Source organism: Acomys minous (assembly GCF_964271855.1).
Source record: "Acomys minous genome assembly, chromosome: 12".
Classification (NCBI taxonomy): domain Eukaryota; kingdom Metazoa; phylum Chordata; class Mammalia; order Rodentia; family Muridae; genus Acomys; species Acomys minous.
The window spans coordinates 3,383,478-3,410,756 of record NC_140493.1 but is presented as its reverse complement, the minus strand read 5'-3'; the positions used below and the strand labels follow the sequence as shown (position 1 = coordinate 3,410,756).

Genomic DNA, 27,279 nt, shown 5'->3' with positions numbered 1-27,279 from the left:
TACCGGCCCCCCCCCTTCCTTCCCACTTCACACCTTCTAACACATACTCTATGCTACGCTCAGTGTTAGGAAGGGGTGTGTGTGTGTGTGTGTGTGTGTGTGCGCGCGCGTGTGTGCCAGCGCATGCATATGTGCATGTATGGGCATGTGTATGCAGCTGTGTGTGTGTGCATGCTGTTTTGTCAGCACACTTTACCATTACGTAGCCAGCACAGCTAAGCGGGGTGGCTTACTGTGACTGCATGCCTTAGACAACTTTTTGCTTTTGTTCAGGCTAATACATCAGTTCATTCTGTTGTATTTTATAGAGTCTGTTCTCTTTCTGTGTCCTGTCTTCTAAGCTAAATTGTTCCCTGTTACAGTATTTTGTATCCGTTCGGCCTACAAAGCAAATAACTGACACAGAGAGACTAAAACGTACTTTAAAGCTGCCAGTACTTTGCCGGGCAGAGTCTGAACTGATTCTAATCTACTCATAAACTAAACAAACTACTCTAAACCTTGTAATGTACATATATTCCAAACACTTGCCACTATGACCCCTGGGCTGGTCCGTGTCCAGTTCCCACCGTCCTCCCCCAACTGTCCAAAAAATCCCTCTTTCCCCAAACGTCAAACTTTTCTCCTCCGTTCCAGGAAGTCCCGCCTTCCACTTCCTGTCCTTCTGCCCAGCTGATTGGCTACACAGCGCTTTATTGATGGTTGATACATTCACTTAGCATTCCTCCACAATTCCCCCTTTTAGTCTAATAAAAATAAACCTCTACTTATACATTTATATCATTACTCCAATATACAATATATATACAACATGTTTTGTTGTCTTCAACCCCATCAGAGACTTGAGAAGGAATAAAATCAATTAGCTGAGTAAATAGGAAGTGCAGGTTAGCAGCTTCCAAAATGGGAAAAAAAAAAATGACAGAGACACTTTGCTACCTGAATAATCACTCGAAACTCCTTAACATGTTGGAGTGTCATCTTCAGCCTTCTGGCCTACTTTATCTGACAGACATGTTAGTGAAGCAAGGACTGTTGAGGACTTGCTTACCCTGTCTTGGCACAGTTAGACCATCAACTCCACCTGCCTCTAAGTTTGCCCATTCCGTCGGTGACAGACAATAAGGACATTTTTTGCTCAGGGACAGGTTTGCCACATCCGAAGCCATCTCCATATGTAGGTTCCTCAATGCTCATTACCTTCTTTGAGGCAGGCTGGGTGTTGTCAGGAGTCAACCTGTCTCGTTTTCAAAGACTCCTCAAACAAATAAAATTTCTTTAAATGCCATATTCTGTAGGTCTCTGAGGTTTTTGAAGACTTAACCAAAATATTTTTCTTTATGTATCTATTAAACCTAAGATGTATAGTCTTGTGATAAAATTGAATGGTACAATGAATTAAAAATAAACCTATTTTACCTCAATATCTAATATTCTATACCAATGAACTAAAACTAGCCTTGTGATTAACAATTAAAGCCTTAAGTTGAAGAGTAAATTCAATAATCTACCTTTTGTCCTATCATTCCTATATATTTTTATATTTTCAGAGAAAATTCCCTGAATTCAGCCTCGTTCTTTTCTCTGAACAAAGCCAATAATAACACAATCAATTCTCAATGAAGATAAACCTCCATAGCCCAAAACCTTACTCAACCCCCCTTTAAGGGAAATGGGACGGCATTCTCTTTTTAAAGCTTCTTCATGGGATATGACTTTCACACGTACTCTGGTGCCTCATATTTGACCATGTCCCATGGAGGGGGAGACCTGGTGGCACTCAGAGGAAGGATAGCAGGCTACCAAGAGGAGACTTGATACTCTATGAGCATATAAAGGGGGAGGAAGTCCCCCTCAGGAACAGTCATAGGGGAGAGGAGTAAGGGGAAAAAGGGAGGGAGGGAAGAATGGGAGGATACAAGGGATGGGATAACCATTGAGATATAACAAGAATTTAAAAAAAAAAAGCTTCTTCAGGCTGATTTGGGACAAATAACATCTATACAGAAGCCCAAATAAAACTAGGAAAAATGGTTAAGCAAGCTAGAGATAGTTATTTGTGGTCAAGTCTCTAATTGTTGAAACTTCAAGCTTAATAAGAGTCCTGTGTGGGACGGTCTGATATGCTGGGCCAATTGGAATCAGGAGGTGGGAGATGTTCTGAAGACAACAGCAGCTGAAGCAGTTGTGGATGGAACACGAGGAACGCAGCATGCTGGAGGACGAATCCTGTCGGGTCTGATCCAACATCAGTGTCTGGTACTTTAATTCTGAAATTACACAATTTCTCACAAGCATTATACAATTTCAAAACTATAAATACATGAGCTGTGCAGGATTCACAAGCATTATACAATCGAGGCTAGTACTGTAGTTTGAATTCACGTACAGACTGACTTAAGTCAGTAGTCTCCTTTTCATCCAGGTCTGTTTTATTTTGACCTCTTTCAAAAAGGAAGTATAATATTACCATTACCAAAGACCATACAGTCATTATTTAATTGAAATCAAAACAAGATTGTATAGTTCTTAATGTCCTTTTCTAGGCACTGTGGCACCTTATGGATAGGTTAAGCTGCTACCTTTCTCCCGAGGAGATGCACCCCGTTCTAGAGACAAGCCGGTTGCCTGAGCAAAAGAAGAGAAGGCATTAAGGTTGCCCTTTCAAGTATGTGAATTTTAGCCTTTGAGTTCTTAGGCTCTAACTAGGCTGATGCGAATTTTGTCACCTGTAAGTCCCCGGTGTCTTTTTGCATCTGGTGTGACCGCTACCTGCCCCCCACAAAGCAGCTCAAGTTTAGAGGGATAAGCCGGCTGCCAGAGCAGTGACACCTCAACTTTGCAAACAAAAAGCCTTTTGATATGGGAGGCGTGCAGTTTGCATGTCTATTCATGAGAAATTTGTCGGTTTAAATCCTAGGCTGTTTTACAAGTAGCTTATCAGTAAGGGGGTCACACCCTGTGGAGCCCAGCCTGGCCTAGAATTTACAGAGATCTGTCTGTCTTTGTCTTCATGGTATGGGGATTAAGGTTGTATGTATGATTTTCAGAGGGTCTTCCTCTGTCATATCTAATTTTTATCAATTTAGATGGAACCCACAATTTCTCCTTTCCTGTATGAACAAATGCAAAACCTCTACCCCATCGTAACACACTTCTTGTTCTTCATTCTGAGGTCAGGATGTCCTTCAGATAGGCAGGCTGATCTAATTCAGCAGAGTTTTCTGAAATCCAATGTCTCTCTGCAGCTGTCGCGTTCTGTTCATTAGCATTCAAGAGATTCGAAGTCAATAAGGCATTATGTAACCTATCTCTTGGGGTCTTTGATACCCCTTTCTGTTTGATGAGCATTTCTTTTAAAGTACGATTGGATCTTTCAATGACTGCTTCTCCTGTGGGATTATGTGGTATACCTGTAACGTGATTTATGTTATCATATATTAAAAATTGTTTCATTTTATTAGAGACATAAGATGAAACATTGTCAGTTTTAATTTGTTTAGGTACACCCATAATTGCCATGAGTTCTAGTAAATGAGTAATAACAGAATCAGCCTTTTCAGAACTCAAAGCTGTTGCCCACTGAGATCCTGAATATGTGTCTATAGTATGCTGCACATACTTTTTCCAAACTCTATATAAAATGAAATACATCCATTTGCTCCTCCTCCAACCATCCAAATAATCCCTCTCCCCAACCTTCAAACTTTTCTCCTCCCTTCCAGGAAGTCCCGCCTTCCACTTCCTGTCCTTCTGCCCAGTGATTGGCTACACAGCGCTTTATTGATGGTTGACACACTCACTTAGCATTCCTCCACAGTTCCCTTGTCTTGTAATAGGCGTTTTGGGAAGGACTGGCGTGAATGGTAGTGCGCACACTGCCCTGCTGAGGCGGGACTCTTCAGCCCAGCGCTGTCTCTCTTTCGTTTGTAAAGTGTCTTTCATTTTTATTATTTGTGTGTTTTTGTGCGTGTGTGTATGTGTGTGTGTCTGTGTCCAGAAAGGTGAGAGGAGAGTGTCATGTCCCCTGGGACTAGAGTCACAGGCAGTAGGGAAGTGACCGGACATGGGTGTTGGGAATAGAACTTGGGTGAGAGTTCAAGTCAGCAGCCAGTGCTTTCAGCCACTGAGCCATCTCTCCAGCCTCTCATCCCAGCTTTTTGGTTAGGATTGTTCTTTCTTTTTTTTTCCCCTGAGACAGGGTTTCTCTGTGTAGCCCTGGCTGTCCTGGACTTGCTTTGTAGACCAGGCTGGCCTTGAACTCACAGCGATCCATCTGCTTCTGCCTCCTAAATGCTGGGATTAAAGATAATTTGTATTGACTTAAAAGACCCCAGAGGTGGGGTGTCTTGGCACCTGCTGTAATCCAGCACTTGTGAGGGGAGGCAGGTGTACCCGGGGTCTGAGGCAATCATCACTTGCCTGCGTAGTGATGTGAGCTCCGTTCAGCAAGTAGCAGGACTAAGCTTCACCACTGAGCTGTCTTCCCCTCTGGCTGGGTCTGAAAAGAGGAGTGCGTGTCCTGCTTCCTGCTTGCCTTGACAGCTGTTTGCTATTTACAATCGCCCCTGATTCCAGGTCTAGTCTGGCAACCCAGGCAACCACGCCTCCAAGTGAAAGGGGCTTGGGGTGTGGTTAGTAGAGTGCTTGCTCCGCAGCTGTGGCCGTAGATCCAGCCCGGGCACTGTAAGAGTGGCGGAGCTGGAAACGCTCTTGAGGTGCTGCTGCGGCTCTGCTCCTGAGCCCAGACCTTGGCTTTGACGCGCCAGCGCAGCTGCCTTTTGGTGGTGGCTTTGGTGAAGAGCCTCCATCTGTCTCGCGGTACTGATGTTGTTTCAGATAGTTGTGCGTTGGTTTTTCTTTTATTCTGATGTCTTCTTCTGTCAGCTCCATTTCGTTGTGTCTGTCCCAGTCAGGACGGGAGCTCACCTTCCTTCCTTCCTCCTCTCACCAGATAGCTCTGGCTGGCCTGGAGGCCACCACGTGGGCCTGGCGGAGCTCACCCATTGCACACCCTGCCCCTACCCCTGCCTCTTTAGGGTAAGCCGGAACTGTGAATGTGGCTCTCAGGTGACCTCTGGAATATCCCAGAATTCTAGTGAGCAAAGTTTTTGTCAGACATGGGTGGGAGCTCGTTGTGTAGTTGGGTGTTTACTCCCGAGCGCCCTGTGCATAGGCAGCTGCTCTGCTGTCCTCTGCACTCTCTACCTTTCCTCACATGTCGTCTTCACTGGGTTCTGCCTTGGGCTGCACAGATGTTTATATGGCTGTGCTAATAGAAACAAAGGGAAAGCGTTGTGCTGTAACTCCCACTGCCCCAGACATCAAGAGCCCGAAATGCCATTTTCCCTAACAGCTTCCTGTGAGAATATGAAAGCCAAGTCACAGTTTGTTTTTAATAAAACATATGGCTTTGTACATATTGGCCGGCAGGATTTGCTTTAAATTGATATCTCCATTTTTTTCTCCCAACCACCCACTGTCAGTAGTAGATGCGAGGGGACCAGCAACCTCTCACTGCTTATTTTAACCAAATTGTTAGGAGTCTTGCCGTAAAAGACCAAAGCCACTGCAGGGGCAGCTCCGACCTCGAGCTCTGCACTGTTGAGGGCATAGGGCAGGTGCTGTGTGGACAGGGTGCCCAAGACGGGAATCCACAGGGAGCTCTGAACGGGGAAGCCAGAGGGGCCGGACAGTTCCAGTTACTGAAGTCAGGAGCAGGGTTTTGGAGTGCAACTAAGTAGGCCTGTGTGTGACCGTGAGAGGTGGGAGCCACCTGCTGTGGAATCTTCTGACGGCCTCATTTTACTCTCGAGGCTCCCTTGCAGGTAAGGCTCCCTGCACAATGGGGAGACTGTAGCGTCTCCCTCTCCCCCCTAGCCACCTGGGTAGGCTGGGAGTTGCTATGCCTGGGCACACAGCCTTGTCTCTGCCCATCTAGCTTTCCAGAAGGAAGTCCAGTCCTTCCTCTCTGGGCTTCTGTGGCCCCCACTCTCCCCAGCTGTCCAAGAGCCCACAGGGACTTAGGCAGTGGGAGAAGTGATCCATTGCTCACACCCGAAGTGAACAGCTTTGGGTGCTGCTGAAAGCCAGTCTCACCGTGCAGCCCATAATACTGACCTGCTTCTCTTCCGCCCCTCTGGTGCATCCTGAAGGTGGAGCCCATTCTTCTTGACCCACAAGACTCCCCCCTTGGGGTCCCAGGGCGAAGTTCCTATAAGTGTCCCTTAGTCTCGGGCACAGCCATTTTCCTAGTGTCTTGTGGCCCAGAAAAATCTGTGGTCAGGATCTGTCTGTCCAGGCACTTAACTCTTGGTAGAGCAGGGCTGCTGCCTCCTTCCTTCCCAGGATCCACCCACTTCCCAGGCTGGGAGCCTGCCACCTTTCCCAAGATGTGAGGCTGTCAGCAAGTCCTGGGGCCTTATTTCCTCAGCAAAGGCCCAGGAGGCCTCAGGGGGCAGTTGGCACACTCTTCTGAAGGCAGGCCTATGACGGACCACTTTGTTCACGGTGAGTGGCTGCGTTCCCACCTCCAGCCGTCCTTGTCCTTGTCCGGGTTCCTGCCCCTCGCTGGGCTGCTGCACATACCACACTGTGCAGTAAGGTAGCTTTTCCTTCTCCATGCCCAGCTAGGTCCTGCACCAGTGTCCTTTTGTAATTGTCATGTGTCCTTCCCAAACTCATACAAGTTTAATCCCCCATTCTGTGGGCCCAGAGAGCCCTGTGGAAACTTGAGGTAGGATTGGTGGTGGAGGACGGTAGCGAGGGTAAGGGACAGTAACCAGAATGTCCTGTGTGCATGTTTGTAATAAATGAAACGTGGAGCGCCAGTGTCACTAGCTTGTGCTCCCTGTTTGGCCACTGGACGCAGGACTGGAGAGCACATCTCATTTCCTTTACAAATGCACACATGCTCTCCCTTGGGTCCTCGCAGAGAGGCATGGCTTCGCGCTGTTACCCCCACGTGCGTGAGTATCTGAAATCCTAAGTCCTGTCTTGGCTTCCTTCTGTTGTCCTGGCCGGGAACAGTGTGCTGTTTTGTGTCTGTTGCTGCTGGGCCTGCCCTTGCCACTATGTCCCACACAGCAGACACATAGAAGAGTAATCATTACATGCATATTGATCGACAAAGAGGAGTGCTTTGAGAATTTAACAAGGACAACAAACCCATCCATGGAACCTCCCGTCACCGGTTAAACGTACTGGTGACCCCTAGTGGCTGCTCCACACAGCCGACTGAGGGCTGGTATTTGTGTAGTGATCTCTAAGTTCACACTGGGATTGAAGATGTGTGAGGCTGTAGCCTCTAGTCCAGCCTTTATAGATACGTAATGCCTTTCAGATTATTTCTGTTTTATAAGTACTTTTTTTGTCTATAAACTAAGCAGTGCAAGTGTAAAGAATTCTGGAGCATCTCATCTGCTTCCTTTCAGTCCCAGTTAGTCCTCATATATACAGAACATACACACAGACACACACACACACAGACACACACACACACAGACACACACACACACACACAGACACACACACACACACACACACAGACACACACACACACAGACACACAGACACACACACACACACACACAGACACACACACACACAGACACACACACACACAGACACACACACAGACACACACACACACACACACAATTACACTCTTTACCCCAGATACAGGAGCTTGTATTGTAGCTCCCCAAGTCATTCCTGAGATGTGGGTGGACAGGCAATATTCACCGTTGGCCGTCATCTCTCCGGCCCACCTGCTAGATCACCAGTGCCATCTGCCCTCCCGTGCCCTCAGACACCTCAGCGAGGCCTGGGCTGTGTTGTTTCCAGTTCCGTCCACGTGCAAGCAGGGTGTCCTCAGCCCCTGCATTCTTGTTTCTTTCCCCTCTCTCACGCCAAGTACACGTTGCTCTCCTAGTTCTGGAGGGAAGGAGGCGTGACTGAGTTTAGAGTGCTGGAGAGCTCTGCCCTGGAGCCAGCTTTTCACTAGGTCAAGATTGCTACTGTAGGAATCGCTGCCACTTTCACTTTTTTCTTACACGTAGTGAGTCTCTTGGGGTTCTATAATGCACGTCTGCCTTTATGTTCAGCAAGAGCACTAGAGCTGCTCACACTTGTGCACACCTGTGGCCCCAGCGCTCCAGAGCCGCCTGTCTCAGTGCAGTGCCCAGAAGGAAAGTTACAAAGCCCACAGTGAGTGGCTGCTCCCATTTCACAAGCTTAGTTGTTTAGAGGTTAAGATGGTTTTAGGTCTAGATAGATGTTTTAAGTTGGTAAAGATGAGATACGATAGATACTGATTTACATTCAGAATTTTAGAAGCACCAAGATAGGAAGACGTTTTTTTCAGGGTTGCCAAATACAAATAGCTGAAACACTATGAATATAATGTTTATATAATTCCTGATTATATCATGTTTTTTTAATTTTTTAATTTTTTGTTTTGTTTTGTTTTTTGAGAAAGGGTTTCTCTGTGTAGTCTTGGCTGTCCTGGACTCTCTTTGTAGACCAGGCTGGCCTTGAACTCACAGCAATCCACTTGCTTCTGCCTCCTGATGCTGGGATAAAAGGCATGCACCATCATGCCCGGCTCATGGTTCTTTTTGCTGTAGGTAATTTATTGTATATATGTGTAATAATATAAAGGTATATGTAAAAAACAAATAAACAACAAAAAAAGATGTGTCACGGGGCTGTGTCAAGGTCTCCTGTTGAATTCACAGTGCTTTCTGGAAGTCTCTTGGTTTTTATTTTGCAACTTTTTTATATTTATTTGTTTATCTATTGCTCGTGCCCGCCCCGAGCACCTGTGCCATGGAGACCATGGACTCGAAGGAGTCAGTTCTCTCTGTCCCCCATGTGCATCTTGAGAATTGAACTCTGGTTCTGAGGCTTGGCGTCAAGCACCTTTGGCCACCGCATCATCTTGCTGCCTTTGTTGTCTTTGAGACAGGGTCTCTCTGTGTAGCCCAGGATGATCTCAAACTTACAGCAGTCTTCCTGCCTCAGCTTCCTGAATGCTGAAATGATGGGTGTAGGCCAACTTGCATGGCTGCTTTCACAGTGTTTGAAGGTTGAGTCTTGTCAAGTGGGAGCAGATGTGCTGCACCTGTGAGCCGAGTTTATTCTGCTGTAAGCCCATGATTCTGTGGTGCTGTTGTGCTGGACGTACTTGTTGAAACCGTAAATAGAACTTTGGGGAGTCTCTCTGACAAATGACAACAAAATGATCGTCATGGTTTTAGAACCTAGAGACCGTGGGTTGGCGGAGAAACATGGACCGCTGAGAGGATGGAGACAGACACCCGTTGCTTCATTCCTTGGCTGAGAGCTGTGTGGCCATGTTTCCGATGCCCATTCAGTTGTGCTCTTGGCTGTGTGTCGGCCGACCCATGTTCGTTAGAAGACCTTCTCTGTGCTGTGTTTCCTTGACCTGTGATAACCTGTAGCCAGCCCTTCCCAGATTTATGCCTGTCATGTCTTCGTGGCAGTTTTTAATTCTTCACCTCCCCCCCCCCAGACAGGGTTTCCCTGTGTAGCTTTGGCTGGCCCTGGACTCACTTTGTAGATCAGGCTGGTCTCAAACTCACAGAGATCCACCTGCCTCTGCCTCCCGAGCGCCACCACACCCAGTCAGTTTTTAATTCTTTAGCCTACATTATCTTTCTTTATCTTAATTAGTTACACTGGAAAACATAAAGCAGGAAGAAAAAAACAAAGCAGAAACATGTCTGAGAAAGATAGTAAAAAATACTTAGATCTTTGTGTCTCCCCTTTTAAGTAAGGATTTGCATTCATTCTTTTTAACCTTTGAATTATTAACTATACAATTTGGAAACACAGTGTTTCTTAGAGTGGTTTGTTGTGTTGTTTGATTAGTAAAAATAACCAGTAGTAGATAATGCAATTGTAGTTTTATGTGGCCCCTCAAAAAGAATTCTACTTAGATAAACAAAGTCCTCTAAGCCAACAGGGCGTGGCTTAGGGTCAGCGTGCTGCCTCCAGCGGGTCTCCCTGTGCATCTTTTCAAGCAGCTCCTGCATGCTAATGCGATTTCCTTCCTGTGTGTATCATCTGACTGTAGAAATAAAAATAGCTGCTTTCTATTTTTTGTTCTCTATTTAAAGTTGGTTGGTCTGTATTTCAAGTACTTTCTCTAGCAAGTGGCTTTTTGCCAAGAGTCTTTTCCGTGACAGACAGTGGTGTGGTGTTTGTGGAGTTGTAGCTTGGATGTTTTTCTCGTTACCTAACTGCTGCCTCTGAGTCCCAAAGCATTTGATGTTCCTAACCCAGGTCTCTGATCCTCATCACTTTCCTTTTTAAAGGTCATGGGAGATTCCCTGTAGTTGCTTTATAGCCTTTTGTTTGAGAACCAGCAGGGGCAGGCAAGCCAGGGTCTGCCCCTGCCCTGCATCTTCCAGCTGCTAGCCGAGGTCCCCTTCTCTGTTAAAGGGGCAGCAGTAGGACCCACCGGCTTTGTGGGCTTGTTGCACAGAGTGAGAGGCAGTGTGGAGCCTGGAGTGTGAACTGTGCGCTTGGCACAGACAGTCCAACATCGTTGTTGTTGTAGGTGACAGTTTTCTGTAAAGGGCCAGGTGACCTGTCGTCTCTGTCATAGCTCTGCTTGGACAGCATGAAAGAAGCCGTCGACCGTGAATGACCACTGCTCCTTTTGTTTGTAAAAACAGACTGTGAGCCAGCATGGTGGCTGACACTTAGAATCTTAGCACTTGGAGGGAACGAGAGTTCAAGGCCAGCATCATCCGCACAGCAGGTTCACAGCCTGGAAGACATGAGACCCTGCCGCTAACCAAACAAAAGCAGGCGATGGGAGTCATCTGCCTGGGAGCTGCTGATCCCTGTCCAAGGCTAGTAAAAGTAACAAGTGAAAAAATATATATTAAGAATTTTAAACGGCTGGGTTTGGTGGTGTACACCTTTAATCCCAGCACTTAGGAGGGAGGCGGATCTTTGAGTTTGAGGCCAGCCTGGTCTACAGAGTGAGTCCAGGACAGCTAGGGCTACACAGAGAAACTCTGTCTTGGGGCTGGTGTGTGTGTTTGTGTGTGTGTGTGTGTGTGTGTGTGTGTGTCTATGTGGCTCTTATTTTAAGTGGATTATTGAGAATTTAGGTTGATGTAAAGGCCAGTTTACAATGTTAGACACTTACAAAGTCTATGTCTGCATGCAGTGCTAGAGGAGAATTACTGGGAGGAGGAGACCGGAGTGAGCCTGTGGGGCTGCAGCTCACTGACCTGTCCTCACAGTTGTCCTGTTTTTACTTCCTGAGTGCTGCATGGGTAACCCTCACAGGGTATTGGATGCGCCAGGCTTGAAGTCCACATCTGATCACTCTCTCCCAGCTAATGCACTTGCTCTCAAGAACCATTAAAGAACATTTGTGGATGTATGCCAAAACACACCCTCCTGTTCTCTCAGATAGGGACATTAAAAAACAGCCGACTGCTGGGCCTGGCGGTGCACGCCTTTAATCCCAGCACTTAGGAGGCAGAGGCAGGCAGATCTCTGTGAGTTCAAGGCCAGCCTGGTCTATAGAGAGTTCCAGGACAGCCAAGGCTACACAGAGGAACCCTGCCTCCTGGGGAGGTAGTGGGGGGGACGTAGACTTACAGCTGAGTGGTGGGAGAGTCCCTAACTTGTGTGATGCCTGAGTGAGCTCCTCATTGCTGGGAAAACAAACAACAAACAAAACAAAAAGCCAAACAAAACAAGCCAAACAGCAGAAGTCTACAACCTTGTTGAAAGTTTTATTTAACTGTTTTGTGGGTCAGTTTCAAGGGCGACTTTTCACACATTTCTCGTCTTCCTGTTTCTTTCCTATCATTGACAGTTAGAACTGTAATGTAAGGTTTTGGCCTTTGGCTTTCACAGCAGTTTGTGTCCCTGTCTTAGTCTCTCACCTTTTACTGTAGACGCGGCCTAAGAACTCCTTTCAGCTGCTGCAGGCATGTGCAGAGTGCCCAGAATGTGTCCCCTGCCCATTGATGCCACTGCAGAGCCTAACAGTCTTCCAAACTTCCTTTTTTAGAAACAGATTCGACAGTACAGAAAGACAGAAACCAAACCCCTGCTCCCACCACAGCTCAGACTTCTGCTCCTTCCAAGTACCACCGAACGCGATCTGGAGGGGCCAGAGATGAGCGGTACCGATCAGGTGAGAAGGCATTGCTGAAGTTGTCCTGCCTGCAGTGTGAACTGCGTGTCCTGGGCAGTGTGAACTGTGTGTGTCTTGGGCAGTGTGAACTGTGTGTCCTGAGCAGTGTGAACTGTGTGTCCTGAGCAGAGTGAACTGTGTGTCTTCGGCAGTGTGAACTGCGTGTCCTGGGCAGAGTGAACTGTGTGTCCTGGGCAGAGTGAACTGTGTGTCCTGGGCAGTGTGAACTGTGTGTCCTGGGCAGTGTGAGCTGTGTATCTTGAGCAGTGTGAGCTGTGGTCCTGAGCAGTGTGAACTGTGGGTCCTGGGGACCCCTCATGTATGATGTGCTGCTTTCCCTTGAGCAAGGAAGTTGTGTTCATTCACTCAGCAGTGTATCCAGTACCTACTGAGTGTCACCTGTAAACTCTCAAGTTCTCTGACCAAACAGCAGCAAATGAGAGCATTTCTGCCCTTAAGGAATTTCAGTTTTAGAAAAGGAGCCAGACAGGCACCCGACACTGTGAATAAACAAGTAAAAAGAAGGTGGGATTTCAGCCTTCTGTGAGTGCAGGGTTACAGAATAGTCCCATGGCTGATGGACCCTGCACAGACCTCACCTAAAAACTGCTGCTGCGGGGCGGTGGGGGTGGGGTGGGATGGGGGATGGAGGTGCTGAGCTTGGCAGTGGACAGCTGGTGGGCAGAGGGGCAGGCCCTAGAGCAGGCCTTTGTGGGCCATTTACTGTCCACCATGCAGCATATCCTGTGATCTGCATAACAGAATTATGCTGAAAAAACTTAGCTGCAATAATATTTTGAATTCCCTGGATTTTTGTCTCTTTCTTACTAGCTCATGTTACCATGACCTAGAAGCTGCGTGTGGTGATGCACACCTTTAATTCCAGCACTCAAGAGGCAGAGGCAGGCAGATCTCTATGAGTTGGAGGACAGCCAGGGCTACACAGAGAAACCTTGTCTTGAAAACCAAAAAAAAAAAAAAAAAAAAAAAAAGTAATTATGACTTTTTCTTGAATTGAAAAATATCCTCTCAGAAACAAAATTTAATTTAAACAGGACACAGTCACAGAGCCGAATAACCCTTTCTGTGAGTGGAGTTCACTAGACACGTGTTTTCACGTTCGTGACGAAGGGCATAGGGGTGCGAAATGACTGCACCCTGTACAGACGGTGCGCACACAGAGGGAAGGTTACCTGGTCTGGGGGATGAGCTAGCGTACAGTCACGGCAGAGAGATGAGCATTAGTTGGGAAGCTATACTAGAGAGTAGGCCAAAGGTAGTCCTGAGCTGGAAGGTAGAGTGCGAGATTCACAGGTCACATAAGGGGCAAAGACAAGGCCAGGGAAGGTGACCAGAAGCCAAATCTCGAGCGTTGTTAAGTTTACTGAGATTTAGTAGGGTGGCAGTGTGTTCAGGTTTTCACTTGTCCACTCCAGAAGCTCACTCCAGTGGGCACTGCTAAGCGCTTTATCCCAGTGCAAACTATAACTGTAACTGCTGTATCCCAGTGTGCACTGTAACTGTGTATCCCAGTGTGCACTGTAACTGTTGTATCCCAGTGTGCACTGTAACTGTGTATCCCAGTGTGCACTGTAACTGCTGTATCCCAGTGTGCACTGTAACTGTGTATCCCAGTGTGCACTGTAACTGTGTATCCCAGTGTGCACTGTAACTGCTGTATCCCAGTGTGCACTGTAACTGTGTATCCCAGTGTGCACTGTAACTGTGTATCCCAATGTGCACTATAAGTGCTGTATCCCAGTACACACTGTGAGTGCTTTATCCTAGTGCTAAGGAGGTACTTTAGGGAGACAAAGGAAGCAGATAGGATTGCTTGGTTTGCTCTAGGGACTGTGGCCCAGGCTGCCCTTAGATGCATGAACTCCCCAAATGCGAGGATTACAGCACGCGCCACCACACAGCTAAAGCAGCTCTACTTAAGGATGGACCATAGAGGCAGTGCTGGAGGCACAGAGCATCTGGAGTTCCTGTTTGTGCCAAGCAGTCAGCCCTGATTTCTAGGTACCACCGGCTCCTTTTGAGGCAGACTCAAATCAGCAGTGTGCTCTAACCAGAGCAGAAGAGTTGGCATTTACAGCTCTCCTTTCCAGCCTTCTGGGAGATTCTGTTTTGTTCCCTGGGTTTGCTTTCTTTCTTTCTTGACATGTTTGTTAATAGACAGGATTATTTTAAGAAACCAAGAAGATGATTCTCTGTGGTCTGTGTGCAGAGTGATTGCATATTGAAAAGGGCTTTGTGAACGCATTGGGTGATGGAGTTTGGACTTTCTCTTGCAGAACCCATTTGTGATCTCCAGGCCCTGCTGTTAGAAAGCGTTGTCAGTCAGGCCGGTACTTATCTCACTGGGACTGTGTGGGAGGGGAAACTAGCAAGAAACAGGCCAGTGAGGAGACGTGTGTAGGGAGGAAAAGGTGATTCACAGACATGACCTGTGTGGCCCAGAGGTGAGAGCACTGGCTGCGCCTGCTGGGGAGTGTTTGTCAGCACTCAGTGGCACACAGCAGCCTGTGACAGGAGCTTCAGAGGATCTGACCTCGTGCTCTGGCCGCCCAGGGCACCATGCATATATGCAGCACAAAACACAAATAAAAACAAATCTTTTTTGAAGGGCTGGAGAGATAGCTCAGTGGTTAAGAGTACTCCTGTTCCAGGGGATCCAATGCCCTCATCTGGTCTCCAGTCGCGCGTGTGCGTGCACACGCACGCACACACACACACGAACACACGAATGCTGTAAAACACCCATGCACATAAAATAAATAATAATTTTTTAAAAAGTATTTTTCTAACATAAAAAGAAATCTCCCAAAATTTGAAAAATTGTGTGAGAGAGTTGCAACATTGTCATAAGGAACAAAGAAGGTGAGAAACCATAGACTATAGCTGACCACGGCGACCATAGACTATAGGTGACCATGGTGACCAAAGACTATAGGTGACCATGGTGACCATAGACTGTAAATGAGGATGGAGACCATAAACTATAGGTGACCACGGCGACCATAGACTATAGGTGACCACGGCGACCATAGACTATAGATGAGAATGGAAACCATAGACTATAGGTGACCACGGCAACCATAGACTATAGGTGACCATGGTGACCAAAGACTATAGGTGACCATGGTGACCATAGACTGTAAATGAGGATGGAGACCATAAACTATAGGTGACCACGGCCACCATAGACTATAGGTGACCATGGCGACCATAGACTATAGATGAGAATGGAGACCATAGACTATAGGTGACCACGGTGACCATAGACTATAGATGACCACGGTGCCCATAGACTATAGGTGACCACAGTGACCATAGACTATAGGTGACCATGGTGACCATAGACTATAGGTGACCATGGTGACCATAGACTATAGATGACAGTGGTGGCCATAGACTATACATGAGGATGGTGACCATAGACTATAGGTGACCATGGTGACCATAGACTATAGGTGACCACGCTGACCATAGACTATAGGTGGCCACGGTGACCATAGACTATAGGTGATGGCAGCTGTTCTTAACATACTGGAATCACTCAGCTGTGTAGCTGTGAAATCTCTGAGTGTGTTATAGAACATAAGAGTCCTGGGGAAGTCCAGCGTCCCTGAGAGCAGCCGTAGACACGAGGGCAGAGGAGCCTCCACCTGTGTTGAGTCATAGAAAGGGCTGTGCTGTATGCCACATGCAGAATGGCTGAAGAGCGCAGGGGATGGTTCGTGCAACCTGCAGGGCAGAGTGAGTGCTGAGTGCACAGGAAGGCTTGAGCATCTAATGCTGGTCAATGTGACGGAAACACATTCTTACTATTGACACAGGCTTTTTAGTCACCACCAACCTAAGAGCCTCTGTGCTTACTGTTCCAGGTAGAAGGGGAAGAGCTTATGTTTTCACAGTTTGTGTGTGTGTGTGTCTCTGTGTGTTTTGCCTGTGTGTATATCTGGAGCATGTATGTGTGTGTGTGTGTCTGTGTGTGTTTTGCCTGCATGTATATCTGAAGCGTGTGTGTGTCTGTGTGTTTTGCCTGCGTGTATATCTGGAGCATGTGTGTATCTAGTAGTAGTAGGCCAGAAAAAGGTGTTGGATCGGCTGGAGTTGGAGGTCCAGACTATTGTGGGTTGACACGAGGATGCGGGAGTCTCAATCTGGGTTCCCTGGAGGAGCAGCCAGTGCCATTGGTTGGCGAGCTGTCTCTCAGCCCCTGCGTTCCAGAGCTGAAACCTTGGGCCTGTTCTTAGTGCTTAGCAGCACCTCTCTCACATGACCACCTTTCCACCCACGTGGCGGGTTCCTGAGGGCAGAAAACACAGTTAAAGCCTACAGAGGGATGTGATCTAATAGTAAGTCAATCTACCAGCACGTGTGATGTTGATCTTTTGAGATGGTAGCCACCCTAAACAAAACAATAAAGCAAGAGCGGCCTTTCCTGCTGTATTCGCATCACCCTGTCAACCTCAGACATCAGTGCTGACTAGTCCATCGCGTCTGGCAGAGAAGGAGCTTTCCTGTCTATGTAACATGCTGAAGCTCATTCAGAAGTGAGTTCCTTATCAGAGATCTAGGTGACCAGGGTGCTGTTTGCCCGTCACGTTCTGTCAGGATGGAGGAACCTTGGCTGGGGTAACTGGGAGTCTCCATTGATGGCAGTGTCTGGGCAAGGGATGCTGTGGCTCCTATGCTGTGGTTCCTAGTGACACGGATGCTTCAAGCCTCCCAAAGGCATATCAATGGGGAGGATGCCTGGCTTTGGCAGCTTTGCTCACACATTTCATATCACATGTAAAAATACTTTTGCTGGAGAGATGGCTCAGAGGTTAAGAGCACTGGTGCTGTTCTGAAGGTCCTGAGTTCAATTCCCAGCAACCACATGGTGGCTCACAACCATCTGTAACAAGAGCTGGTGCCCTCTTCTGGCAAGCAGGTGTACAGGCAGGCAAAACATTGTATACTAATAAATAAATAAATCTTTAAAAAATAAGAAGTGCCTTTGGAGATAACCAGCATGCCTCACACATACCAGACAAGTGCTTGGCCACTGACTTAGCCCCACAGCTCATTTTCTTATTATTGACAGAAAGATCCATAAAACCTGCCTGTGGTCTAATCGTAAGCAGCATAGCAAGCTAGGCTTGAAAGGAACAGCCGTGTAAGTGACTCCACGATTCTGTGCCGAACTCTCACTGTTAGTTTGGATCCTGGTGATTTAGTGTCGGGTAAACGCAGCAGCACTTCCATCTGTCACCCAGAGGAGAGCCTGTCTTCGTCCAAGTCTCCTCTCTCTTTGCCTGAGGTGCCCGGCCCATGCCACAGCGTCATTCTTTCGGTTTTAACACCCTTCATACTATAGGAGCTATGGGCTTGATCTCAGCCAGCCGTGAGGAGCATGCCCTGTGATCTGAGCACAGCGTCTGAGAGAGGTGGGCGGTGCATGGTGCTGAGGGCAGGCTTCGTGGCTGGAGCCGCCCACACCATTCTGAAGCGAAGAGAATGGCCTGTCAAGGCAGGATGTGAGCTGGCAGGTCGGAATCCTGCCGTCCTGCCCATCTCCTCACATAGAGCTGGGCTGCCAAGTGATTTACAGAGCCAGATCACTTACTGTTGAGGTTTGTTAGGAAAAACAAAAGAATGGCTTAGAAAATACAGAGAAGCGTGAGAAATTGCTAGATGTTAGCTGTATTACAGTGGCCTCCTCCTGAGGACAGGTCAGAGGGCACATGTGTCTGTAGGCGACTGTTGGAATAGAAGAGCAGGTTCAGGTGTGGCAGTGTGGGTCTGAGGGCCTGTGTGCTGTCTAGCTGGCATTGCACATCACCAGGGTAGACACACACTATAGACAGCTGGAGATGGCCAAGAGCTCACCCTCCTGCGCTTGCATCTGATTTCCCTAACTTAAGAAGGAAGATTAGGGGAAATAAAAACCAGAAGCCGATGGGAGGAAACGATCAAGTGAGTGTTAATTCTACCTCAGTGGGTGATACAGCTGCTGCCAAGCTGACAACTTGAGTTCACTTCCTGGGGCTGCCATGGTGGAAGGACTGAGCTGGGGCTGACCGCCCCGTGAGTGCCCGGCACCGGTCCTGTCTTAGCTACTGTTCTGTCCTGTGATGAGACACCAGGGCCGAGGCAGCTTAGAGAAGAAACCGATTACTGAGGCTTGCAGTGCAGGCGTGAGTCTGCGGCCTCCCTGCACTGGAGCAGAAGCTGAGTGCTCACATCTTGAGACATAACCACAAGGCAAGAGAACCTCCTCCTCCAGCAAAGCCACACCTCCTGCCTCTTCCCAAACACCTCCACCAACTAGGGACCAAGTGTCCAAGCATGTGAGCCTATGAGAGCCGTTTTTATCCAAACCACCATAGGCGCAGCCGTATGCACTGCAAACATAAATAAATGCAGTCAGAGTGTTTAAGAGCATACCGTGGATTCTAGCCCTCTGTAGAGACGCCCAGTAACTCCAGTGAGAAGTAGAAATTGACAACGATGAGCTATGCTGTTGTTCATATTGGGAAACAATCTAAACAAGAATTGGCTATAGTTCAGCGTGATTGGAATCTCGGCACTTGAGAGGCAGAGACAAGAGCACTGTTAGTTCAAGGCCAACATGGGCAACATAGGGACCTGTCTGAGACAGCAGCGGCAGCAACAGAAAAGCTAAAAACCCAAGAGACTGGGCTCGATAAAGTCCTCTCTGTGCAAGAGTCAGACTTAAGGTGGGAGGTTCCCCAGCACCCATGTGAGACAGACCAGAGAGTCCCAGCCAGAGTGGGATGCCCCCAGTGCATCGAGAGAATCTGAGTGCCCCCCAATAAACAAACTGAAAAGAGACAGAGGCACCTGGAGCAGACCTCTGGAGTCCACAGGCACGCGCACAGGTGTCCCTTACGAGGGCACACAGGAGCATGAAGCTCACCTCGTGCTGACAGCAAACCAGCATTTTGTTTTGTTTCCTATCGGGTTTTGAGGCAGGGTTTCTCTGTGTAGCCCTGGCTGTCCTGGAACTCGCTCTGTAGACCTCGAACTCACAGAGACCCACCTGCCTCTGCCTCCCGGGTGCTGGGATTAAAGTCGTGCACTACCACTCCTGGCTAGGAATTTTTAATGATGTAATTAAACTATGTTAAGGATGTAGCACGATCATAAAACGCCTAGCCTGCGCACCCCCCTGGGGCTCACCCCCAGCATGGTATGAACCAGGCATGGCTCCATTGGCCTAGAATCCAGCGTGTGGGAGAGGATTGAAGAATCAAGGTTATCCTCAGCCAAATAGAGACTTTCAGAACAATCTGGGCTGCCGTCTGAGGCCCTGTCTCAAAATAAGAGTTGTTTCTAAAAAACAAACAAAAAAGCCAGAGGCAGATGGCTCTCTGAAGGCCGCCTGGTCTACAGAATGATATGTCCTAAAATGAAAATGTTGGATTATTCTTGTTGTGAACAGTAGTAAGAAAAATAGAAGTAACCTAATATTTGATATTAAGCAGTTGTTATCTGTTAATTCAGTGAAATCCTATATAGCCTTTTAAAGTTATGCTCTAGAATTGTTTGCACAGTTAGAGTTTTTATTTTGTTTGTGCAGGGGTGGATGCCTGGAAGAGCCTGTGGAGTGCAGGCTAGGGGTGGGGGGGGGATTGACCAGTTCAGCAGCCATCCATCCGGGCCCAGATCCAGCACTTAAGAGTTGCTCAGCCCCAGCACCTACCCCATCTGTGAGCTGCTGGACCGCTGTGAAGAGCCAGGTGGGGAAGGTGTCATCACAGCCAAAGATGACAGCCTGAAGTCTCAGAGATGCTCCAGGGTTTATGGTGCTTCAGAGACCAAAGGCCTTGAACCACACTGTGCTATGTGGCAATGAATATTTGCATGGAGAGCTGTCGGGGAAAACACATTTAGTGGTGGGGCTGCAGTTTCCAATGCGACTGCAACTAAGGAATTTGTGATGAAGGGTAGGAAGGATTGGGGGAACAGAGTGGTACATACGCTGCAGGGAGAAGCGGAAGCACATTTGTGTCCGGGGCCTGAGCTACTACCTGAGGCCATGCGGCTGTCTGTGGTCTGTACTGCCACCTGAGGCCACGCGGATGTCTGTGGTCTGTACTGTCACCTGAGGCCACGTGGCTGTCTGTGGTCTGTACTGCCACCTGAGGCCATGCGGCTGTCTGTGGTCTGTACTGTACCTGAGGCCATGCGGCTGTCTGTGGTCTGTACTGTCACCTGAGGCCATGCGGATGTCTGTGGTCTGTACTGTCACCTGAGGCCATGCGGCTGTCTGTGGTCTGTACTGTACCTGAGGCCACGCGGATGTCTGTGGTCTGTACTGCCACCTGAGGCCACGTGGCTGTCTGTGGTCTGTACTGTCACCTGAGGCCACGTGGCTGTCTGTGGTCTGTACTGTCACCTGAGGCCACGTGGCTGTCTGTGGTCTGTACTGTCACCTGAGGCCATGCGGCTGTCTGTGGTCTGTACTGCCACCTGAAGCCATATTGATGTTCCTGGGCTGGCCTGCCACTGTGGACCATGTTGGTGACCATGATTGATACTGCCACCAGAGACCAAGTTGAGGTCCATGGCATGTCCTGATGCTGGAGGCCAAGTAGACGTTCAGGGTCTGTCTGTGCTGTCACTAGGTACCAGGTAGAAGGCCATGGTCTGTGCTCTGCTGCTTGTGAGGACAGGAAGCTGCTTCTGTGTGGTGGAGACGACTACAGACTCACAGCTGAGGAGGCGACACAGGGGGCTTCAGCGACAACATGCCTACCCCCAAGAAGTAACAACCCAGGCAGAAAACCATCCGAGAGAACTCTTAAAAATTGTGATAAGGATGCTGAAGTGCATCTCTCCACAATAGATGGCTCCTCGCGAGGGTGGGCGTGAGGAGGACTGGCTTAGGGGCTGGCCACGGGGAGTTTGACCATGCTACAGTGACTGTATGGACCACACATGTGGGGAGACAAGAGTGAGGGGCAGGGGCCTGGGGAGGCTGGGAGGTGTGGTCTGGTACACTACGTGGAATTCTGAAATTCCCCAGTAATCAATACAAATATTAGGTTAATAGAGTTTTCATGTGTGTTAGTCAGGGCTACCTAGTCAGTGTAGGTCAAAGAAGGAAATGGCTGAGAAACCTCTAGAAAAGGAGTGAACTCCAGGGATCTCACTTGAAGCTTAAAATCTCTCCTTTCTGGGTCATTATCATTAACTCAGATCCACTTTCTGATTCAGTTTGAATTTCCCCAAAGAAGGATGTCATCGGGCCAGCTCATGCAAGGTAACACTTGCGGAGCAGAGCAGTCGGGGAGGATGTGGCTGAAGCTGTTCCTCGGCAAGGAGAAATGGCCTGCTGGCCTTGATCCACCTTGCTAGGGTTTGTGAGAGCATCCTCTTTTCCAGTTACTCTTTGTTTGTGAGGTGCGTGTGTACATGTTTGTGTGTGCGCATGTTTGTGGTGGTGTGAGTGGGTATGTGATGTGTGTGGAGGCCAGAGGTCCAAGTTGACTGTCCTGCTTGTAAGATGCCTGTTAGGGAGCAGCAGCAGCGTGCAGTGTGTGTGCTGCATGCAGAGTGAGGGCAGGTTTCTGTAGTGGGGCCGGAGCTCTGTTTGGAATATGTTAACTTTGAGTCTTATGACACATGCAAGTAGAGGCCAGTGTGTGTGTGGACTGGCAGACACGTGACATATGCCCTCTTGTGACTTTCTAGACCAGCGTCACCCCAGAACTGAGTGGTCTCACCACACTCTCGTCCCGACAGCTCAGTATGCCCTCTGCTGCTTTTCTTGGAAGTGCTCTAATTCGACATTTCACTTTAGGACATGTCTAATTACTTCCTCAGAATTAACAACAATTCACTTAGAGGCAGAGCTCCCTGTGGGCACAGATGCTGACTGGGCTCCGCCCCCTCTAGCTGGCCCTTCACTGTGTCTCGCAGTTGTGTGATCAGTCTGCAGAGTTCTCTGTGAAAGCGCCCTTTTTACTTCCTCTGTTTCCATCTTTGGTTTTTATCTTATTTGATTTGAATCAAAAGATAGCTAACTGGCCTAAGACGCCCTTGGCATTTTTAACAACCTGAGTGCTGAGTCCATCCCTCAGGTTACACTCCGAGTACAAATGTCTGTGTGTTTAACTTTCAGACATCCACACGGAAGCAGTCCAGGCTGCTCTGGCGAAACACAAAGAACAGAAAATGGCTTTGCCCATGCCCACCAAGAGGCGGTCAACGTTTGTCCAGTCCCCGGCGGATGCCTGCACGCCTCCCGGTAGGTACTCACCCTTTCTCTTTGACAGCCACTGTCCGGGGGTTTGGGAATACTCCTTTTTCTTTCTGAGGTGGGACCTGGAACTCTCTGTGCATCATCAGATGAACCTAAGGCGCATGCTCTGAAGGTGGCCAGTGCTGATGTCACTGTGTCTACAGCTCATCACAAGGCGTCCTTAGACCTATGCAGATGGCTTCCGTCTGAGCCTTCAGCGTTTACTGCCTACAACACCCACCATTCGTGTAGTCAGTAAACACGAATGCAGGCCCATTGTGGGAAAATAGCTGCCCTGTCTCTCCAGTGCGGTCTGTAGTCACAGATCGAACCCGTTAGTCTCAGTTGATGCTTCAGCTCAGCTTAGCGGCCATCATAGGACAGGATGGACTCGGGACAGAATTTTGTGTCATTAGGGATTTTAGGAGTACATTGACACGAAGTTGAAATCACTCTGGGGAAAAAAAATAGACATCTGTTGACACTTTTATATCTTTAAAGTTTTCCATTTTACAGTGAGGTCCAGAGATAAGTGGGGAGTAGAGACTGCCACCCCCCTACCAGACAAGGAATCTTTGTCCCTCCCAATGTAAATTTAGGAGTTAGAACTTTGTATCTGAGGACCAACTAGACAACCCTCAAAGTTCAGAATGTGTCACCAAATTTATAAAAACCTTAATTTTTCCTTAGATCAAATATAAGACAGTGTTTTTTATATGTTTATTTTTTATGTATCTGAGTGTTTTGCTTGCATGTATGTAGTATGTGCACTGTGTGTGCCTGATGCCCTTGGAGTCCAGAGAGGGTAACTGGTCTGCTGGAACCAGAGTTACACGTTGTTGCAGGTGCTGGGACCTGAACCTGGGTCCTCCGTAAGAGCAGCATGTGCTCTTTGCCGCTGCCATGGCTTTGTCAGGTGTCCCTGTAGAGCTGTGCTGTGTGGCTGTTACCACACTGAGCTTTGCTTACGGATCCAGGCTCATGTCACAGGGGTTGGCTCGCTTCTCAGAGCACTTGGGTTTGCTGTGGCTCATTAGCTGTGTATGCTTTTTCCCTTCACATTTGTGCTGTCAATATGTTTGAAAGAGAAATAGCTCTGTGGCTTCAAGTGTTTCTCAGATTTTAACACAGGATACCTCTAGCAGCCTAACACAATGAGGCCCTTTGTGTCCGTGATGGTGCATACTTCAGACCTACTCACTCAGAGTCTTGCATGGATTCCCTTCCGCATCTGTGCAGTATACAAGTCGGGTCCTTGGGCACAAAGGGGGCTCTCAGTCCAGTGGCCGTCCGTGTTGGCAGATCCCCTGCCGAATGTCTGAAGGTTCAGTTTCAGTAAATGGCAAAGGGCGGGGAGCAGCGTGGCATGCAGCCCTCTCTCAGCCTCTCTCAGAGCAGTGTGGGTTCAGAGTAAATGGCTGCTCTCATGGCTTTGGGTCAGAAGTGAGAGCGCCCCAAAGGGTGGGGAGAGGGCTCTCAAGGAATGGAAACCTTTTTATCAGCCCTTTCACAAAAGTCACCGCCACAGGGGAACTGAGCAGCCCTGGGAACAAATCACAGCTGTTCACTCTGAATGGGACCATAGTCCTTTGCAGTCTGTTGCAGTCCTCTGTATTTCGACACATGCATGCTCTGTTCATTTGGAACCTTGGAGAGGTAGCACAATGTTCTTGATCGATCACGTTGCAAATGTTAATAGTTTCATAGCAGAGACGCAGGACAGAGTGGCCAGGCGTCCTGTCCACTTGCCTTCTGTTCTAGAGGCTTCAGAACAGGACTTGAAGCACCTCCGTATGCTTTTAGGGACGTCTGTGTTGCAAGTAGAAAATCTCTCCCACTAAGAGATGCTGGGGCCCCTCTGAAGCAGGCCACACAGGCAGGATAGGTCTTGGTGTTCTCATCCACCAATTCTGCACATACCAGGAATCTCTTAGTTCGAGGCCAGCGTGGTCAACAGAGTGAATTCTAGGACAGCCAAGGCTACATAGAGAAATGCTTTCTGGAAACCAAAAAGAAAGAGTATTGACTGCTCCTGCCATGATGCCGTGTAAGCACTAACAGTGTCCCGGGACTCGTGAGTCTGCCATGTTGCCGTGTAAGCACTAACAGTGTCCGGGACCCGTGAGCTCTGCCGTGTTGCCGTGTAAGCACTAACAGTGTCCCGGGACCCGTGAGCTCTGCCGTGTTGCCGTGTAAACACTAACAGTGTCCGGGACTCGTGAGCTGTAGCTCAGGGTACCACAGGGTTTTATCTGCCTTATTGCTTTTGCCCCGAGTAGCCAAGCTCAAAGGTTATATTTTAGGGCTGAGGAGGAAGAAGAGAAATTATATGATGGTTCATCACTGAGTGGTGGTAAAGCCAGCTCTGGCCAGTTAAAGGAATGGCAGCGGGGTGACTCAGCGGAGTTGGGATCCCCAGCTCCATCATAAAGCCTGGAGGCGCTGATGTGCATGTGTGACTCCAGCTCCAGGGGTCACTGGCCAGCCAAACACCCCATGCTCAGGAGAAACCCAGCCTGAAACATTAAGGTGGAGAGCAATCAAGCAAGTGCCCCCACCTACCTCCTGTGCCCCTCCACCTACCTCCTGTGCCCCCTCCCCCACCTACCTCCTGCGCACACACAGGTAACAGAAGAACAGGTGCCATGTTTGCACATTTCACAGTATTTTAGCCTATGATCTCTGTACACTGACTGTCACCCCATACATGAGGGTTGAAGGCCCTTCCCCTTCCCCTCCATGTGCTGTGTTGTGTGAAGACCACTTCTGGGGCCCTGGCCACTCAGCTGCTTTCCCTTTTGGGTTACACAGCCACCCGGATTACTAACCAGATGACAATTCAGCTCTACCTGATCAAAAGGTTTAAGGAGGGAACCCAGAAGCTTTGCCTTCACTTGCAGTGCTGTGCAATTTGGAGCAATGGTAATTGTTGGCGTGGGGAACTATTTGCCTTTTTTTCCTAAATAACTCGCAAATAAGATGTCAGCCTAAGCCAGGCGTGGTGGCGCACGCCTTTAATCCCAGCACTCAGGAGGCAGAGGCAGGCGGATCTCTTGGTTCAAGGTTAGCCTAATCTACAAAGAGAGTCCAGGACAGCCATGGCTACACAGAGAAACCCTGTCTCAAAACAAAACAAAAAGTCAGCCTAAAATGTGATTTTTTTTTTGGTGCAGGCCCTAAACTACCATGGATTTGAGAAGTAAAGTTCTCTAACTGTGCAGTGACTCCTAGTTTCAGCGCCTGTGGCCTCACCCTGTCTTTTAGACTGCTTGGATTACTATCGTCCAGCTGCCTGATGTGCTGAAGTCATTAACTGATGTCATGAGGCAGTTACGTCAGCTCTCTCTGTAGAGGCTCTTTGTATAACACCATTAGTCATTCATACACGGAAACAATGCAAACCCCACAGCATGCATGCATTTATTTATTTATTTATTTATTTATTTATTTATTTATTTATTTATTTCTGCTCCTGAGCATTTTCTGCAGCCTCTGGGCTTATCTCTTGCTGCAGTGAGAGTGGGCTGCTGAGCAGATGAACTCCTGCGCTGTGCCCCCAAGTTCTGCTCTGGTGACAGGGTTTCATGTGGATGTGTGCCCTGAACAGGGTCTTGCTTGGCAGTGGCTGTGGTTATTCTTGGGACTGGAGGACAAAGAGAAAGTTTCCTCCTCAAAATTTTTTAAAAAGATTTATTTATTTATTTATTTATTTATTGTATATATAGTGCTCTGCCTGCAATGTACACCGCAGGCCAGAAGAGAGCATCAGATCACATTACAGATGGTTGTGAGCCACCATGTCGTTGCTGGGAATTGAACTCAGGACCTCAGGAAGAGCAGCCAGTGCTCTTATCCTCTGAGCCGGTGCTCCAGCCCTCCTCATAGTTTTGTTTTTAGACTCTTCCTACACTATTAACCTTATTCTCTGTATTTCTATACAAGCGACATTCTGGGACACATTGGAGTATTGTTAGTTTTCAATCTACCTCAAGGATGCTTTATGGAATCAGGGTGCCTTACCCTGTGTAAGGGCTTTCACATGACTAGCGCTGCCCTGCCAAACTGTTCCTTACAAATGCTTTGCACAGTAGGAAGATCATAGTCATTAAGCGACTTGCTCATGGTCAAACAGTAACGGTCAGACTCTGTCTTCATCCTGATTTATCCTGTACCAAGTATCACGGGTGGGAAGTCCCTTTCCTAATAGCTGCTTGGATTTGCACAGTTTATATGTGCACAGCACTAGAACGGTAGGCACTAACTTGCTATCGCCTCCACAGAGCCAACAGTCAGTTAGCCAGTCAGCCAGCCAGTCAGCCAGCCAGCCAGTCAGCCAGTCAGTCAGTCAGCCAGTCAGTCAGTCAGCCAGCCAGTCAGCCAGCCAGTCAGTCAGTCAGTCAGTCAGCCAGCCAGCCAGTCAGTCAGTCAGTCAGCCAGCCAGCCAGCCAGCCAGCCAGCCAGTCAGTCAGTCAGTCAGTCAGTCAGCCAGCCAGCCAGCCTGCCAGTCAGTCAGCCAGTCAGTCAGTCAGTCAGTCAGCCAGCCAGTCAGCCAGTCAGTCAGCCAGCCAGCCAGCCAGCCAGCCAGCCAGTCAGCCAGTCAGCCAGTCAGCCAGCCAGCCAGCCAGTCAGTCAGTCAGTCAGTCAGTCAGTCAGTCAGCCAGCCAGCCAGCCAGTCAGTCAGCCAGCCAGCCAGCCAGCCAGTCAGCCAGCCAGCCAGCCAGTCAGCCAGTCAGCCAGCCAGCCAGCCAGTCAGTGTTACCTGAGCAGAGGATGAGGCTCGGATCAAGCCCTGGCTCAGTCCCTAGCACCACATCTCAGGCTTGGG

General features: G+C 48.5%; 1 protein-coding gene across 2 annotated transcripts in view; it reads left to right on the top strand.

Annotated features, from left to right (window-relative positions):
- Positions 1 to 27,279, top strand: part of DIP2B (disco interacting protein 2 homolog B) — a 182,019-nt gene that overhangs the window by 78,320 nt on the left and 76,420 nt on the right. For both annotated transcript variants that reach the window (XM_084751454.1, XM_084751453.1), the window contains exons 3-4: positions 12,065 to 12,190; positions 22,335 to 22,460. In XM_084751454.1, coding sequence (XP_084607580.1) covers positions 12,065 to 12,190; positions 22,335 to 22,460 — 252 coding nt within the window. The remainder of the gene's footprint in view (positions 1 to 12,064; positions 12,191 to 22,334; positions 22,461 to 27,279) is intronic.